General features: G+C 38.7%; 1 protein-coding gene across 14 annotated transcripts in view; it reads left to right on the forward strand.

The window, feature by feature from the left end:
* Positions 1–18,452, forward strand: part of LOC105277251 (potassium voltage-gated channel protein Shal) — a 153,969-nt gene that overhangs the window by 34,788 nt on the left and 100,729 nt on the right. For all 14 annotated transcript variants that reach the window (XM_011335490.3, XM_026968507.1, XM_026968508.1 and 11 more), the window contains exons 2-3: positions 530–692; positions 16,670–16,864. In XM_011335490.3, coding sequence (XP_011333792.1) covers positions 530–692; positions 16,670–16,864 — 358 coding nt within the window. The remainder of the gene's footprint in view (positions 1–529; positions 693–16,669; positions 16,865–18,452) is intronic.

Below are 18,452 nucleotides of genomic sequence, written 5' to 3' on the forward strand. Positions count from 1 at the left end.
AACGAGGACGGACGTACCTTTTACAGTTGAATTCTTCAAGCACATCGTGAATTATCCACGTACCCTCGGCCGCAGGCGACAACGTCGGGAATGCATAATTCCATCATGCCTTCTGAGCATTTGGCCGGTTCGTTCGCTTAAGCTGCCATCGTTTTGCGTCGCCAGCAATGCTCATAACAGTATACCGTGAATGAATTTCTGTTGCGCGCGGCATGACATTCGCTTGGAATTATACATCCTGCGAGTTTGGAGATCTTCGAGGTGTGAAACAGAAGGTTGTGTTGTGGAATTTGGTAGTTCCAGGCTACGCGTGAATTTATGCATGAAATATGCATAGAGTAGATTTTAATTAATTCTTGTAATAATTACTACGTCAACGATCGATAGACGCGGAGAAATATTTCTGTGTAGAAACATCTTCTGACATTTACGTATTCCGAGAAAAAGATTATTGTGAAACAAATGTCTATTTTTGTGGAAAAGTTTTAGGAACAATTATCTTAAATATTGCTTTTCTTGTTTGTTTCAGCTACGGTGACATGGTTCCGAAAACGATCGCGGGAAAAATCGTTGGGGGTGTATGCTCCTTAAGCGGTGTCCTAGTGATCGCTTTACCGGTGCCTGTAATCGTCAGTAATTTCAGCAGAATATATCATCAAAATCAACGTGCTGACAAACGGAAGGCGCAGAGGGTGAGTACACTTTAAATCTCTCAATTTTTGTATACCAATGTAACATTTTAGAAATTAACAGCAAATCTCTTTGCAGTTTCCGTCTTATCTTACTCTTTTTAAATCAATTTCTTATTGCGATTTTATATTATCTTTTTTGCTACATCTTCATGTCAATTATACGATGCTTATTATACAATATTTGAATCAAACAGTGCTTATATTCGGTATAGCCGCCGTTATCGAATTAATTAACTGTCTGTTAGAACAATTATTTTAAGAACTCTCTTTAAATCTTTCATAAAGTGGAAGATAGTACGTTGGATCGGTTTTGGCAGACATAAATCCAAATTACGATAATGGATAAAGTTGTTACGGAAAGTTTGTGCTTTAATGATACTCTCATGTTCACTTTGAAACTTTATATATAGAAACGATTTATATAGAATTTTGATGTATGATATCTATTAAAAGCAAGTAAATTAAAAGGAAATTAAAATCTATTAAAAGCAAGTAAATTAAAATCGAAGAATCGAAAATTTGCAATGACTCAAGATTTTATAGAAGTTGATATTAATCTTTTAAAATTTAAGAAGTTATATAAAAGATTTTAAGAAATTGATTTAAAAATTGATTGCAACTTTCAGAAGGAATGAAAGTGAGAAATACACGCAAGCAATATGTGTGTCACTTCTGAAACGTGCTAGTATAAATCATATATTGCAAAGAATGAGTTTACAGATCACTTTTCGGAGCGACACAGATAGAATTAAGTTATTAAATCGTATGATTTTAAAATGTATATGCACTGCAGTTCTATGTGCGATGTTTTGCGTTTCGTGTTGTTCCTTTTTCACATGTACATGACGCGCATCTACAAATAACCGCGTCACTATTCGCACCGTTGAGTATACTTTATTCTGGTACAATAAATGTCGATACTTCTGGATGCTGTCTTCAGAATAGAAAACGCGCTTGGCTAGCTCAAGGCCGTGATGCAACAAAGTCGCTAGCAAGACAGCGGCGGAATTTTTTCTCCGTTTATTTTACTCGTGTGACTGTAACTACAACATTAAGAATTAGATCGCACTATAAATAAACAATGCGTTCTATTATAAAATATACCGAAATAATATCGACACGCGATATTAATGTTTGCATAAATGCGGAAACTTCTAAACGTGATCACCTTATTTTCATTCCGTATCTCAATTCGTTTTTTTTTATTAATAGTGATAAGAGTGATTTTTTGTACACATACGTGATGATATACATTGTCCTGATGTAATAACAAGATTTCTGTTTTGACCCTAAGTTTCGGACAAAGTAAAATAATATCCGATATATCATCCGTAAGATTTTGCAACTCATGTGAGTTGATTTCTATATAACAATATTGAAGACGACTAGCGGCGGACGCGGAGGGGAGGGAAGATATAAATTTTCGGCCAACATTCTCGTACGTGAGGAACTCTGTCATCACCATTTTCGTATCCCCCAATATCGACGTTTCGCAGATATTTCTTCCATTATAGGGAGGAAGTGGCGGTCGGGTCGCAGTCGATGACACGTTAGCTCGTTTCGCGTCGTCGTTCTCGCAAAGTCGGGCGATTTATTCTCACCTATATGTAGCCTGTAACTTGGTCTTCGTGGCACAGTTACGATCATTTAACCGAGCATTATCGTTTCATGAAGTAGTGCCATCAAAGAAGAAAACGGGTTATCTCCGTGACTGAATCTTTCTTAACTCTTCGTCTTTGCAATTGCGCCTTCGCAAGTCCAAATTTAGAAAACAAATTAAATTAAGAGTCTTTGAGAAAAATAGAAAATTGATTCCTTTCATCATTATTAATATATGTACAAATACAGGGTGAGGTACCTAAAACAGGCCACCTGAATATCTCGGCTGTTATTGGTGATAAAAAAAAATGTGTCAGACCAAACTTGCATGGTTTCGAGGGACACATAATTTATTCTAAATAGTTTTTTATTAGGTGGACGCGTAGAGGTCATATGAAAGTCAACTTCGTTTTTTAAATGGTATGATATGTTTTTTTACGTACCATTTAATAGAGCGTTTGAAGATGCGCACATTGATCTACGGGTCAAAATCATTCAAGGTCACTGAAGGCCAACTGCAAGGGAAAATAATTTACTTTATATTGCCTAGAGTTCTCTGCTATTAAAAATACTGTAAACTCAGAAATAAAAAAGTTCTAGCCCTTAGAAATTTTTTCTTTTTCCGCGAAGTTCTGAGTTGTTCATATCATTATTTCTTATATTGCCTAGAGTTCCCTACTGTTGAAAATACCGTAAATTCAGAAATGAAAAAGTTCTTGCCCTTAGAAATTTTTTCTTTTTCCGCGAAGTTCTGAGTTTATAATATCATTATTTTTTATATTGCCTAGAGTTCTCTGCTATTGAAAATACCGTAAACTCAGAAATGAAAAAGTTCTAGCACTTAGAAATTTTAGCCTTCAGTGACCTTGAATGATTTTGACTCGTAGATCAATGTGCGCATCTTCAAACGCTCTACTAGATGGTACGTAAAAAAACATATATACCATTTAAAAAACGAAGTTGACTTTCATATGACCTCTACGCGTCCACCTAATAAAAAATTATTTAGAACAAATTATGTGTTCCTCGAAACCATGCAAGTTTGGTCTGACACATTTTTTTCTATCACCAATAACAGCCGAGATATTCAGGTGGCCTGTTTTAGGTGCCTCACCCTGTATATTGAGAATAATATTGGAGAAAAAATTGAAATTTATATAAGATCACCTATTGTGGTACTAAAGAAATTTGCATGAAAATACGATCATTATTTGAGCCACTTAACACTCTTCTTCTTTTATGATCAGAGAATAATCTTTTCAGGTTTTCTTAAAAAATCTTTTATGGTATCACGACCCAACAGGGACGGTCATTCTTTCTCGGTCGCTTTGCTCTCATGACACGATTACCATTTTTAGCGTCGACATTTCGGCAACGCATCGATCGATCCATAAAAAGAATTCCAGCCGAATTCGCTTCATCTCGAAGGATGGAAAGAGAGAGAGGAGAAAAAAGCAGAAAAATCATCGCCGCGAATATCTCACCGTGAGACGTCGCGTCTACCGCTCGTATCTTCTCGCGCGGAATATCATCCGCGACGCGATATTTTTACGGAAATCTTCGCGAACGAATGTGCGAGCGAGATTTATACCGAAAGGCGGGAGCGATCTTTTAAATCTCCGTCGCGTGAACCGACGATTTATTCCCGCCGTGTACACATATGCGTGTACTTTACTCGCGCCGGCATACTCGTGACGATTTAAACAGCATCGATGACTCGTCCTTTCGGATCGATCTTTCGCGAAAAGAGAGATGGAGTCACGGCCCCGAAGAAGGAAGTCAGCTGCGCTCCCTTAAATCTTCCACGTACACTCGATTTCGCGAAAATGCACCGCATCCAAATAAAAAAGATTTACGTCGCTGTTATAAATCGAACGACATAATTTATGTTGATGTGGGAAATTGTACCACTGGGCGCAATATTTTTCGGACGCAATTTACTGCAAATTAAAAAATTAATGCTCTAGCAGATGTTGCAGAAGGCTCAGAAGACCCATGGTTACTCTGTGTTATTTATCGTGCTCGGGATTTTTGTTCGTTTCCATCAAAGATTCTTTATTTTACGGAAAAGCATAAAGTTATGATATTTTTCTTTGGAGACAAGTCGAAACGTTTTGGGATTGCGTTATCTCATTATTCTCAGCATAATCCAAAATTAATATTTTCGTTTTAGTTTCGTTGCAACCGCAAGCGGGATTTCTTCTCGTCATATTTCTCTCTCTAGCACTCTATCTCACTCGTTCTTTTCTCTTATCTCGATTCATTTTGAGATTTTTCGTATTGCTTCATACGGAATTGCGAAGTTCGGATCGCACGGTTTCGTGAAGGTCGGCTCGCCGATACCGCGCAGATCTGCATTGCAGATGCACAGCCGCATCTACATATGCATGGACACGTTTGTTCTGATTCCCGTTCTCGGACAGCGACGGATTTTTCGTCGGCGGGCTTCTCTCCTGCGTCGCGTTGACGTTTGAACTTTTGTTCCGGGTTCTCGTTACGCTTCTCCGACGTTGGTATCGCGCGATGGACCTCGTACATCATAGCGGATCATAGAGCCATACGGATTATTCGAGTCAAACAACATGTTGGAAGCGAAACCTTCATGAAATCCGATAACAATTTTTCTTTTTTAAAAACTTTTCCTCTCGTGAAATCGTACAAGAATTTGGATTCTTGAAATATACCATGCAAATGTCATATGTAGGAATTAATTAAATCGGAGGTCGAACACGAGTCTTAGGGACCAGAGAAACTAGCAAGGTCGAGAGGATGGCGGAAGGATAACTATTCAGCGAATCTCCGACGCCATTCTGCCTATTTCCGTGATTCACGCTGATTTTCGAGGCGCTTCCACAATTGTTCATTACGTATTCCATGTGCCGCGATTTCTCCAGCCCTCGCGTTTTCTCGCCACGTATGAAATAGTCGTAATGAACCGATGGTGGCGACTGATGATACATGTTGAAACGTAATTCGCATCAGGTTTCCTCTAGAGAACTCAGTAAAGCGAAAAATTCGAGGAGTCGCGATTAAGCTTACGCACCAGCAAGCGTCTTGAGTAAAATATTACAGCCTAAAAAAATAAAAGGAGGTTAATGCCCGTGATAATACGATCACAAAGGATTCGTGATGCATCCTATAGAGGATCTTGCATCGCCGAGGTGCAAATGAGGCTCTTCCGGATTCCGTCACGGGAACCGTGTTACAGGGTCGATATGAAGTCATCCACGGTTACTACCGCGTATTACATAGCTGGCGATCGAACGGTGGACTGCCGTAATGGCTGCGTGATTTACGGGCGCCGTGCGGTCGTCATCGATATATACCCGCATTGTCAGTAAACGCCACTGTGAACTTTGCATCTGCATTTAATGTCACGTCCGGCGTTAACGGGCAAACACAGGGGAGTTCTCCGGATCGATCCTCTACCCTGACCGTCGTGCAAACACTGACACGAATCTCCGTTTAATGTCTGTTACCTTACCGTCCATGTTCATCGATTCTTCTTTCTGTGTTTGCCGCACACAGTGTGTGCCGTATCGCGCGATGATAACGATGCCGTTCTTCGACGTGGCCCCACTGATGCGGGGACATTCTCACTTTCATCTCGGCCCACGAAAATTTTGTCGGTTTACGAATCATAAATGCGCTTACGCCGCGGAATTTACTTTGATGATTATGCTTTATTTTTATGGGCCATATACTGAGATTCCTTCGGTCGAGAGGCTGAAAGGGCGAATCGATGGCGAGCATAAACGTTACGAGCCATCGATAGGTACTTTTTCTAGTGTAATAAATCGTAGATGGTTTTCCGTTCTTGAAGATTTTTAATTAAGTTTTTTTAGGTGAATTAATTCAATAGATTTTATTGGATTTTTTCGGTTTCAGTTCAAATTGCATGTATACGTGTTATTCCTTAATTTATTTAATTTGTGATATTTGTAAAATATTTTTCATGTTATTGCGCACATAAAAAGTGACCATCACATGTTAAGCTTAATTTTTATGATCAATTGGCCATATTTCCATGTTTATTTAAACTGTTAGATTTATTGAATTTGTTGATCAGTGATGAATTTGTCGGATTTATCGGAATGGAAGTAGATAATTTCAAATATCTAATTGAGCAATCGTGGATTATTATGCATGAAAATTCAGCAAGTTGATATATTCACATTGTATGTACTTTACAGTCATCGAATTCAATAACGCTCTCAAAGTTGTCAGAAGCGTGGATATTATCACTTTCATTCGGTCAAGTATTATTGTAAAATTTATCAATTTTATGTCGCTACTTTCAGCAAATTGTCAACATTATTTAATTCGTAAAATGAGTAAAATTTACTAATTAAACAACTTTATTCAAAGAACCATTAAGATCATATATATTAACGACTTTGTAAATTAAATAAATTAACAAAAATATCGCGTGCAGGAAGGAAAATGATCTTAAATTAGTTTTTGGCACATTAAGTTTTGCAACCACATTGTTATTGAGAGATTAAGGAGTAATAAAGTGAACTAAGCTCGTTGAGAATCAAAGTTTATTTTATTGCAAAAAGCTCGCGATGAAGCAGCTTAGTTGTATAAATATACATTCAAAGAGCTGTTTAGCTTCAGTTAACTTTAGGTACGTAGGATTGATTTCGGCAGCCGATGGCTGAAGAAAAAACCGTAGAAACTCGCAAAGCTCATTTAAACTTTTACGCATAATTTTCAATAAGCCATGCCAGTTAACGAGAAGTTTACAAATTATCTTAACGTGAATAATGAGCGGAAAGTCGCGAAAGCCGTCGAGCAAATTTACATCTTATTTCGCAACGTTACATACTCGACGTACGTATTTATATGGTAAAAAAGATCGCATTATTATTTTACATCCATCATAAATTTCTTTCAAAGGCGCAAGATAAAGTTTACTTTGCATATTTATTTCCAACACTCTACTAATCTTTTCAGTTTTATACTTTTGGTACGTTCTTGCGATTATTTTAATATTTTGTCTCCTTACTTTAAGTTATCTTTCTTTGCAGTTACATCGTTTTGTACAGATGTATATTTATCTTCTGTATTTACATAGCATTTCTTTTATCTCTCGCACGTACGCAAAGCTCCCGCAAATCGGCTTCATCGTCGACGGTTAATCGTAAGCGACGTAGATAGCGACCCGAGTATCTCTATTATCTCTCGTTAGATTTCTTTTTCCCTCAAAGCGACCGCCACCAACTCGCCACCCTGCGTTCTCCCACCCCCGAGGGCGGACACGCGGCTGGAGGAGGCCGCGGAAGGAAAACGAGAATGTGGAGTATCAGGCGTGCCAAGGGTTTGTTCCCGGAATAGACGAAGAGGATGTAGAAAACCCCTGAAAATCTTGACGAAGCGGAGTCGGCAAAGCGAGAATCATTAGCGGCAACACATCAATGTTTTTAGGTCATAATTTAATGTCGACGAGATGCTCTCGCAAAAAATTGGACTGTTGAAGATATAGAATATATACTCTTTCTAAGCTTTCAGCGTTTTTTCAGTATGCACTTGTAAGCGACTCTGCGAGAGATTTCTTTTGCTTTGGACAATGTTTAGTATTGTATTTTATGCAAACACATCTAGAACGCTCTTTTGATACACACTCTTGAGTTTGAACGTAAACGAAAATAAGTAGGATTATTTTCCTTCGTTCTAAAAGTCTATCAAAAATTTCTTTGAAACAAGACGGCAATTTGAGCTCATTCGTCACGGTTTCTGATTTTATCGCATCGCATCTTTGATATCTTTATGTCTTTGAGATCTTTATTGAAACACACTCATGATTCTTCGATGTTTACGACATTATCATCGGTGATGTTTACTTTGAAACTGTTATGATACCGATTGAGATTTAGACTTGACCTATTTGTTGAACAAAGTTGGCTGAATAGCTTTAGTTCTATTGGAAAATATTTTACAAAGAAGAGAATGCTTTTTTTACCTCTGCAGCCAAGTAGCATAATGATTTTCTATATAAACTCGTAGTAAGCAATTCAATAAAATCTGTTTACCTAATTCGTTTAAATAATATGATTCAATTTTATAGGTTTCTTACGAGATTTATCGCTCAGATTTGTATTAATTTCACAGAATGTCTTTTAATTGATTTACGAGAAATTAACAATAGTGTGTTCGGATAATTTCGCAAATATGTTTGTGAGTTTGCTTAATTGTTTGATCGCGATTTGATAAGCAAATTAATTATCATATGTCACGTGAACTTGCACAGCCACAGAATACATTTTGTTCCATTTTTCGACAAAGAGGAAAATATTTTGTCGATTTAATCGGCGATTCTTCTGACCCATTCGCGACGAGAGATCAAATTGTTGACGTCATCGGCCAGCTGTCGAAGTTTATTGCGCCCCGCTTCTTTTTCATTAAACAAACAGTCGTGCGCGGTTGCAGCAACGGTGATCGGCGCGCTCGCGGTTATTCTTAACGCCGCAAACAGTCGAGAACGATTCGGCTGCGTGTTAATCAGGATTACCCCGTTCAGTCATTCACCACTGGAGAAAGTATTGGAATAAAATCTTAGTTTTAATTTTCTTTTGATTATAACATTAAATTTTTAAAATTTTATATTTATCAGAAAGTAATGATGTATTGGGATTGTTCAAATATCTTTTTAATATTCATCGCAGAATTAAGTATGCAAATTGCCCTAAAAGTTTAAAGTCGCTGAACTAACTTTATTAAATTTATCTTCTCTTAAAAACTTCAACTTTAAATTAACTAAACTTCACTTTGAGAAATGAAGAAAAAAATGGATATAATAATTTTTTTATCTCTCTTTTGTCATTTTACTTAAAAAATTTTTGAGCGTTTCTCGTTTAATGTATCCAGTGAGTCATAGTGAATTTTCAAACTATTATTATAATTATTCTGAGTTATCACATCTCTATTAAAGTCCTTCCAAATTTTTGATCAGAGTTGTAAAGATCAGCGAGCATTATTGCATTCCTGAAAAAACAATATTAGTTTTTCGCGAGTGGAAATTACGCTAAGAATGATAACGATTTTTTCGCACATTTAAACACGCTGAATATTTAAATTTGTCATGCAATTATACGAGTAGTGAGGAAATTGCAAATATATCGTCGAACGAATAAATATGTACCGGTAAATCAGGCGTTATTGCATGTGCGTTGAATCTAATTTTCTAACAAACCGCGTAAATTATTCCGGAATAATTAACGAAGCGTCTTTGCGGCGGGTGTATAATTCGTGTAATGAGTCGTAAAGTTTGCCAATATCTCGCTCCGAGGTTCCAACAGTTTATCATTTGCATAAATGCGATACTATTTCGTTGATTTAGAAATACGATCGTTATCGCACCACTACGCAAGAAATATGCGATTTCTATGTTTAATGCAGCAACGGCAGCGGGTGTCACAATTGTATTTTTTGGAATAATTATGACGCTCAATCAGAAGCAGGAGACGTCGCCAAAAAGCACAGTGGCACTTATGCAATACTTCTCGACATGTTCCAATAATGCAAATGCACCGATTAGCTATTCGTCGGGCGGGTTAATTATAAGCGGTGGTCTCCAAAGCGAGAAGCCCTACAAGAAATTCAGGTCGGTGCTTTCTGCCGGCGATGAATTATCGTGAAGCTTCCGCGTTGTCACGAATCTAATTAATTGCTCATGCTACGTGCATAGGTGATAATTAGATCACATTGCCGCGGATATTAGCGCGAATAGTAATCACCAATAACACCGACTAATGGATGTGCGTGAGACGTGATGTAAATAATTGACCTTAATTATTCGATGCGACGGGCAGAAATTTTTAATAAATAGGATCTTGGCCTAGAAAGGATGATGCATCCTTTTTAAGTCACAGCTTATTAAATCCGAGTAATCAATTAATGTTTATAGAAATTAAAATAAGAGATGAAATTTTCGATTTAATTCTGTTAATGAATATTCATATGTCTTTTCATTTATTTCTTAGGATTATAACTTAATATCAGAATTTATAGTATCTTCCTTTAATTTGTGTTTGCTGAATTCAATTTGTCGTGATATTTGAATAATGTATTTAGTTACATATCTAACGTATTCCTCGTTACGATTTGCAGTGCATTTAATATCTAAAAGGTCGTCATCCATTCATTCAAACTATCAATAAACGAAACATTAGAGCAAGGACGTAGCAAACGCAATTTGTAATAGCTAAAGCGTATCATTTTGCAACTATTGCGACGATTAATTAACATGATGTAATTTGTGTAGCTTGGTTGAAAATCAAGTCTAATATATGCATGTTACATTACATCAAAATTTGATTAGTAATATCTAATTTTAAAAAGACTTAATGATACAAAAAAATGAAATAAGGTTAATTAATAAATTAATTTTAACTATTTAATTGTGTTTAACTATTTAATTTGTACTAATATTTTGATTAAAATGTCATACTTGTTATGAAACTATGCAAATTATTAATATGCATAGTTTTAAACATTTATTTTTAGCGTTTATCGGATTTTAATTATAGGACGTTTATCATTAATTTAATTATTATTAATTGTGATAATGCAAATTTAAAGACTACAGTTTTGACTCGATGACTCGAAATTAATCACGGACTGAGAAATAATTGAATATATAACGTGCAGTCAGAATGATCATGCAATTAGCACGGCAATGCAACGTTAATTAATAGCTCGTAATTAGCACACGTTTCCACGAATTCGATTTGATCGAATTCTCTGATCGAGAGCACTGTTAGCATCGATGCGTACTATAGATGTGGCTACTTTGTTTTATTTGCGGAAGACATTGAGTAGAATTTTCTTGTTTTCTTGGTTATTTCGACGATGGCGCGGCTTCTACCAATAGCGAAATTACGGTTGCGTTCGACGTTTTTCCAGAACAATATCGAAACACGGTAGCAGCGTTTTTATTTCTTGATAAGGATTTTTCTCGGGGAAAACGAGATACAAGACTTTTGAGAAATATTTGTGGCTTGCACCATCATGAGAAAATTTCTTGGGAATTTTCCGCGCCGCATTGGTATCAATTGAATTACAAGTAACAAAGCAAGTAACAAAAGCAGTGGGTTCATGAGACGTAACATGGTACTTAGACATTCTCCGATATCTTTTTCCTTGAGGTTTAGAATAAAATACGAAGTAGCATAATAATGATATTCTTCTTTTCTTATCTCAGTTTTGTTTCTTTGCTTTTGCGCCTTGAGATAAAGAGAGAAAGAAAGTTCAAGTCTCTCCAGTGATATAACAAAGTACCTTAGTTTAGTATAGCTTCTTCTTACTTTCATTTTTCAGTAATCTCACTTTTTCGTGTTTCCAAGAGAGATCAGAACGATGATACCGTCCAGGGACGTAAATGGCATAAATTGCGCCGCTTACCGGCTCCTTGACGGGTATTTCCGAATTCGGTTGGGCAATAAAGCGACATGAACACACCACAGATACACGCGACTACCCTCGCGTGGTATCCGACGGTTAATTCCGGCCGGCGATAAGGAAAGAGTATAACGTGATCGGTAACGATCGCAAGCTTTCGCACGCCGCTTATCCTCCTAAGTTAATTAGGCGAAATAACGCGGGTCACGGACGATAGGAGGGGTGGTCCAGGCCGAAGCTTTAGCATATTTTAAAGAAAACTCGCGATGTGCCATGCAAGACCTACTTTCCTCAGATTTTTCTGAGATGAGTGATCTTCAGCGTTGCGCTTTTTTTCTTCATGAGAAAGACGACTAGAAACGCTGAGAATCCCTTTAAGATTTTGCCGGGCGAGAGATTTCGGTGGGCTTAATGAGTACATCTGAGAGAACTCCTGCGAAATGGAATTTTTTCCTAAGAGCACAGTGTGCCTGACGTTTATGCAAGTGCCTGAACATTCTCTCGAGTTTGAACGCGACCTCTTCCTTGGGCTGCTCCAGATTTACGGGCTAGACAAGCCTCAGCATCCCAGTCCTTCCACGTTCCGCAGGATTCCGTCAACCCTCGCCCTCTGCGCTTCGACAGCCAATCGGGGTTCAAACTTGGAAAACGACCTCCGTTTCGGAGAGATAAATCGGTTAGTCACTTGCGAGTGAAACGAGGGAGGATGTGTGCAGGAAGTGACATCCGCTGTCACGATTTTTCCGTAATAGCGCGGAATCCTCGGGCGCTTTTCCACCGATCTGCTTTGCAATCGTTGGAAATACAATATTGTTATCATCGACGCTTTTGTTTTCGGCGCACGCGTCTATTTAGCGAACAGCTATTCGAATATTCCGATTGTGTGTCCGCCTTGGGCTGTGGAACCGCTGCGAGCTGTAGATACGTTTCAGTCGAACTTCTACTTTCTCTCGTTTCGCAAGCGATACCATGCCGACGGGCTGAATGCATTCGCGAATCTATGTAACTTCCGCCGGCAACGCTGCCAGATGCTGATAACCCTTTCGTGGTTTTGAGATGTAAAAGCTTCTTCGGAAAGATTCATTTACAATGTAGCAACGATAAGGAAATTGCGAGTCTGTATCGTTATCGACGAAATATCATATTTTTTTCGCTCATTTTTTTTCAATTCTTTTGCCTTTTATAATATTTTATAATATTTGCCTTTTATAATATTCGATATGCGATATCTTTAAGAATTGAAAGGATACATTGTTAATGATTGTAGAGATATTATTGTAGAGATATTAAATCAATACCATATAATACTAGTTTCAGCATGCACGTTGACATGACGCGTCATCGTGTAATTTCGGTAAGAACTGCAGTAGATTCGAGTTGGGAACTGATCATTGTCAAGCGGTTGATTTGATACGCGAAGTCTATCAAACACGCCATTCGAAACCCGTCCAGCGTAACATACGTCAATGTACATTATTTGCGACATCCATTGTGACGCGTTTCGCCTACATTGCCAATCGTAATCTACAATCGGCCTAAATTTTCGTTATATCGTGAAAACGTCGATCAATCTAAAGTTTAATATTTCACTTTCTCGATAGTTATCAATTTCTCTTCAAATATATTTTAACTCTTCGTTAAGAAAGCAACAATATTTACGATTAAATAAAAAATCAGATCACACATGGCATCGTAAATCATATACAAGCGTATTTGATTATCTACTTAAATTTTATTGAACTCGCGATCGGTCGCAAATGCTGGTCGTTTGGTGCACACGGCGTGAACTCGCGTCCATCGTGAAACAACGTCGTTAGAGATTTCATCGCATTATGCCACGCGACTTGCTCTCCCGACTGATCTCGCTCGCTTTACGGCGTTTTCATTGCGGCTCCATAAAGCCGCGTTCAATCACAGCTGGCGACGATTCCGCGTCGTCGGGTCGCACTCTCGACGTCGTTCTCGTCGTCGTGACGTGACAGTAAAGCGCAAGCCGCGAATGGTGCATCCGAGAACGTCTTCCTGACGCTTCGCAGATGCCTCGATTCGTAACGGCGTAAACATCCGCGAGTGCCGAGCCGGGCGAAAATGCACGTCGCGGAAAATCGCGCGGTACCAGCCGGAATTGCTGCACCGCGCGAAAATATACCGAGGCGAACGTAAATCGGCGACCGGGGGCTTCTGTTTTGCGGGACGACCTTGCCGCTTTGGCACCTCGACACCTCGTACTTATCGCGCGTCTGTGATAAGCGGAGAGTTTTCCAGCTCATAAGTAACTAGGGGCGAATTTAGCGCTGAAGATGAACCGCTCGAAGTTTCTCGATACTCAGACAACGAAATTAAACTCATACGATCGTCTCTCCTACGCGGTACATTTAACGTAAAATTCGACCGTCTGATTGCAATCTCTTCATCCAGAGTTAACGAGTTGGCAATCTCGGACAACCGATATTCTTGAGCTCGTGGCGAGAATACGTATCTTGAGACCATATATAAGATTAGTGCTTAATGCCAAGTGCACGATGATGATACCAACGATTCGTGTTTTATTGACCCAGTTTTTCATTCGCGAATTACAAGCAGTAACGATCTCTCTAATATTTACGTCAATGCTCGTTAATTAACGCAAAATTGGTAAATGAATTATATACATATAAGATACCTACGATTTAACTAAAATGCAGCTGGACTACAAGAGCGCGATATAATTATTATATTACTTGATTGTTGCATGGGAATAACTTCTATTTACAGAAATAATCCGAGATTGGATGGGTAAATCCTTTTGGCGGATGAGGAACTTAATTTCTCGCTGCCATATTTTTATCGGCTAAAGCAAATTCTGCGACCCACCGGAGCTGTCCTGCGATACACTTTTACCCCTTTTTTCTAACAAAAATAGAACCTGTAGAAACGCTGAATCCCCTTTCAATCTCTAATCAGCCGATTAATGGTAGCCATCGATATCACAAAAAATACATAACAGCGTCCGGAAAATCTCACGTGAGCAAATGTCATGTCTTAACTTGTTATATTTTTGTAGTGATTGCGCGTACGGAGAGTCGGGACGTGGACATCGAGTTTCCGCTTATTGCCGTCTAACGCAATTTCCGCAATTGCATAGCGCAAGTTACAAAATTAGCGCGGTCGATACGCGACCGCACGGACTTTATAGTTAATCCTCGTTTGCGGCCGGAAAAGAGTCCGTCGAGAGTTTACTCGCGCTGTAATGCTGCGTAAAACCGCAGAAATTCCAATATTATTCCATTATATCTCTGATGACAACGTATGCGAAGAAATATTTAAATGTCCAGCCTGCGGGTTTCGAGTCACTGCATTATCCATTTATCTCTGAAAGTGCGGAACGTCATTTTATACTATCTTAAACTAAAATGTTATTAATACATTATATAGGATGCTATCAAAGCTGTTTTTATTTAGTGAATATCGGATCAATATGCGATCAATATCTAACGTGAAGTTGACAACATTTTCTTAAATAAAAATAACGAGAGAACTGCGCAAACTCATTGCTACAATTTTTAGAGGAAAATTTATTTTTATTGAGTTTAACTTTTATTTCCATACATGATTTAAATAGATTTATGATATAAAATTATAGAATTACGAAAATATTTATATATATAAAATTTAATATTAAAATACTGTAGTAAACGGTAATATAATGGGTAATATAATAGGTAATAATAAATTGAAATTTAAAGATTTGAAATTGGATAAATATCTTCTCGTAACTCTGAAGCACCGAGGAGAAATAACCTTTTAAGGATTAAGCAACGTTAGTTAAGGAAATTATTTGCGTTCGCAGATTTCTTGCCGCATAAAATAGCGCGATAGTGTTGCAAGTCGAGCGTAAAAAGAAAGAAAGATTAGACACGTGGTTGTACGCGGCGTCAATAAAGTTGCATAAGGTCGTTTATTTATAAAGAGGCTTAGAAAAATACAGGGCGGAAAGAGCCACGTTTATTTATAGTTCTTCGCTTGTCCGGGATTATAAATAAATGATTTGAAGTATTTCAACTGCTCTAGTAATATTGCTCACTATAACTTAGGATTTACGATCTCTCCAGGTTTCCGCTTTACATTTTATTTTCATGATTCCACTTTGTCATAAATGAAGAAGCGAGTGGATGCATGGAGAGAGTGCGTTATTTTAAAGTTATTAATTTTTTAAAAACTTAACGATAATGGAATATAATATTATACATTTATCTGCAACGCAATTTCACTAAATTATCAAAAAACACGATAGTGTCTCGCACTAAGTTTACGTGCAAGTGAGAAATCGAACAGTGAGATCGTTAATATTTCTAAACGAGTAGCGAAATATAATAATAATAATATATTTATTAAGCATAATTCAACATATGTAAAATACGTTTTCTTATCCGTCCGTAAGAATAACAAACTGCAAAAATGGGAAACTGTTGAAAGTTTTGTGGTTTGTTTAAGGAAAAGAAAAATGCTGGGAAGAGACCTATTGAAAGTGAACCTTCTCAGGAAGGATCCTTTCACCAGGCAGGAATTTACGTAGAATATTTACGATGGCGAAATTCGACTATTTGTCAACCGAAAGCTTCCCCACGCGGCGTAAAATGGAGATTTAAGAAGGCACGATGAAGTCTAGGCGCTATGTGTCACGGCGCCAAGATAGAAGTTTATTCCAGCCTTAGCGGGAATTTATCCCTGGGCGAGCGCCGGAAGAGAGAGATTCTACGCGTACTTAATCATAAAATGATACAGATATCCGCACACGCGTGATGCGCGGAATTTTACGCATTTCGATCATTTATACGCGATCATGTTTCTTCGTTCTCATCGAGGTTTCTTTCTAACTCGAGATTAACAGACGAGTTAACTGACTCTTTGCTTTGCGTTTGAAACTCACGATAAGAAAGAAAAGAAAAAAAACGAATGTAGGAGTAACGTGGATGTTCCTGTTCTTTGTGTTATAGAAAGCCAGATTGGCGCGTATCAGAATCGCGAAGGCGTCGAGCGGCGCCGCCTTCGTGAGCAAAAAGAAGGCAGCGGAGGCGCGTTTGGCCGCTCAGGAGGGCGGAGGAGGCCTGCAGCTGGAGGAGTACTACAAGGAGGAGGATATCTTCGAGCTGCAGCATCATCACCTACTTCGTTGCTTAGAGAAGACCACGGTGAGTACCGACGTCTCTGCCTGATAACAGCTGCTGCATGCCGCGCTTTCGCGTAGGAATTCTAGCGTCCCCCTTCGATGTCCGCTCGTTCATTTTGCAACCCTTAAAATCCCGTCGATAAATTAACTTTCGTGCGCGGAGGATGCACTTTATCCTGAATGCCCGACGCTTTGACAATGAGAAACGTGGAATTTAGATAATATCCCTTTTCCTCCCCATTGCTGGACGCATTCCACAAACGTCATATAGGGTGAAATACGCTTGAAAGAGCGAGATTCCGTTTTCTTAAGTAAAGACATTTCTTCTTTCTTAATTTTACGCGCAATATTACATGCAACTGCCTGTAGAATAAACATTAGAATTACACAAGGCGGAATCACAAATATACGGGTGAATTCTGCAAAACGATAACAAGATATAGTTACTGTATGATATGATAATGCTGCAAAGAGAAGATTCGCATTTAAGGAAACTAAAGAGGAGCCATTTTTCTCAGAGCAAAGAACGAAAGACGTTTTACTATCATCGTGTACGTTTTTTCGGTATTCTGCATAAAGCCACGAACGTCGTAGTGCAGATAGATTAATCAAACGGAACGGTAATTAATTATTCATGAAAGTGGTGTTCTTTTGGTTCACGCGGGCGACGACAAACTCGCGCAAAAACGCGGTCTATCTCGCGCGTCCGTCATTAATCCCGGCGACGCGGGACGACAAAGCAGCTGCCAACGTCGTGAATGCACCGTCGGCGCTTCCGGTTTCTCGCGCTGGGAATTCAATGGGTGCTCCCGCCTCGAAAATCCGACAGTCCGTTTCGCGAGTATTGCGCGCGAGTACCCGGAGTAATTTGAATAAACCCCCGCGCCGCACTCCCTCGTGCTCGTCTAATTTTAACCCGGCGAGAGGTTCGCTGGGTGTATGAAGATTGCCACATACGGGGCATAGTTGTCGGGCCGAAATACCCGCGAACCAACCCTCGTTTTCGGAGTCGCTGCTACAAAAACACGTTATTGTGAGGTCGCACGTATGTCGGGGTGTCGCAAAGCCCCGCTAGGGGTTTTCCCCTATCGCGGATATCGCGGTGCTAGAAGCCGGGACACGGTGGGAATAAAATATTAGCAATGAAGAATAAAATATAATATATTAGGGGAGAGAAGGTGAAGGAATATGAAATAGGAATAGCATTTACCTTACCGAGCCATTTTGATATTTCTAGAAAAATATAAAAGCATGGAAAGTACGACGGTCCATATAATTCGTGCTGCGAAAGCAAACTTGAGACTTGTATTGGGTACATATTGTGAAACCAGATGTTTAATTTTAGCGACCGAAGACATATCAAGCGTTCCACGTTTTTATCTTTTATATTATTGCATAGCACAGTAAGAATTCTCACGATTACATGAAAATTGAATTAATGACGAGAAAGTAAAGTGATCAGAGATAGCGCACGAAAAGAAACTTTGATGCGAGATACAAGAGAATTTCCCAGGAAATTTGACTTCGCAGAAGGGTTTTTAATCGCGGAAGAGCGTGCGGCTTTTCGACACGACCTGCTTGCACACGTGTCGTGTGCGTGCGATGCGAAA

Source organism: Ooceraea biroi, chromosome 3 (assembly GCF_003672135.1).
Source record: "Ooceraea biroi isolate clonal line C1 chromosome 3, Obir_v5.4, whole genome shotgun sequence".
In the NCBI taxonomy this organism is placed as follows: Eukaryota; Metazoa; Arthropoda; class Insecta; order Hymenoptera; family Formicidae; genus Ooceraea; species Ooceraea biroi.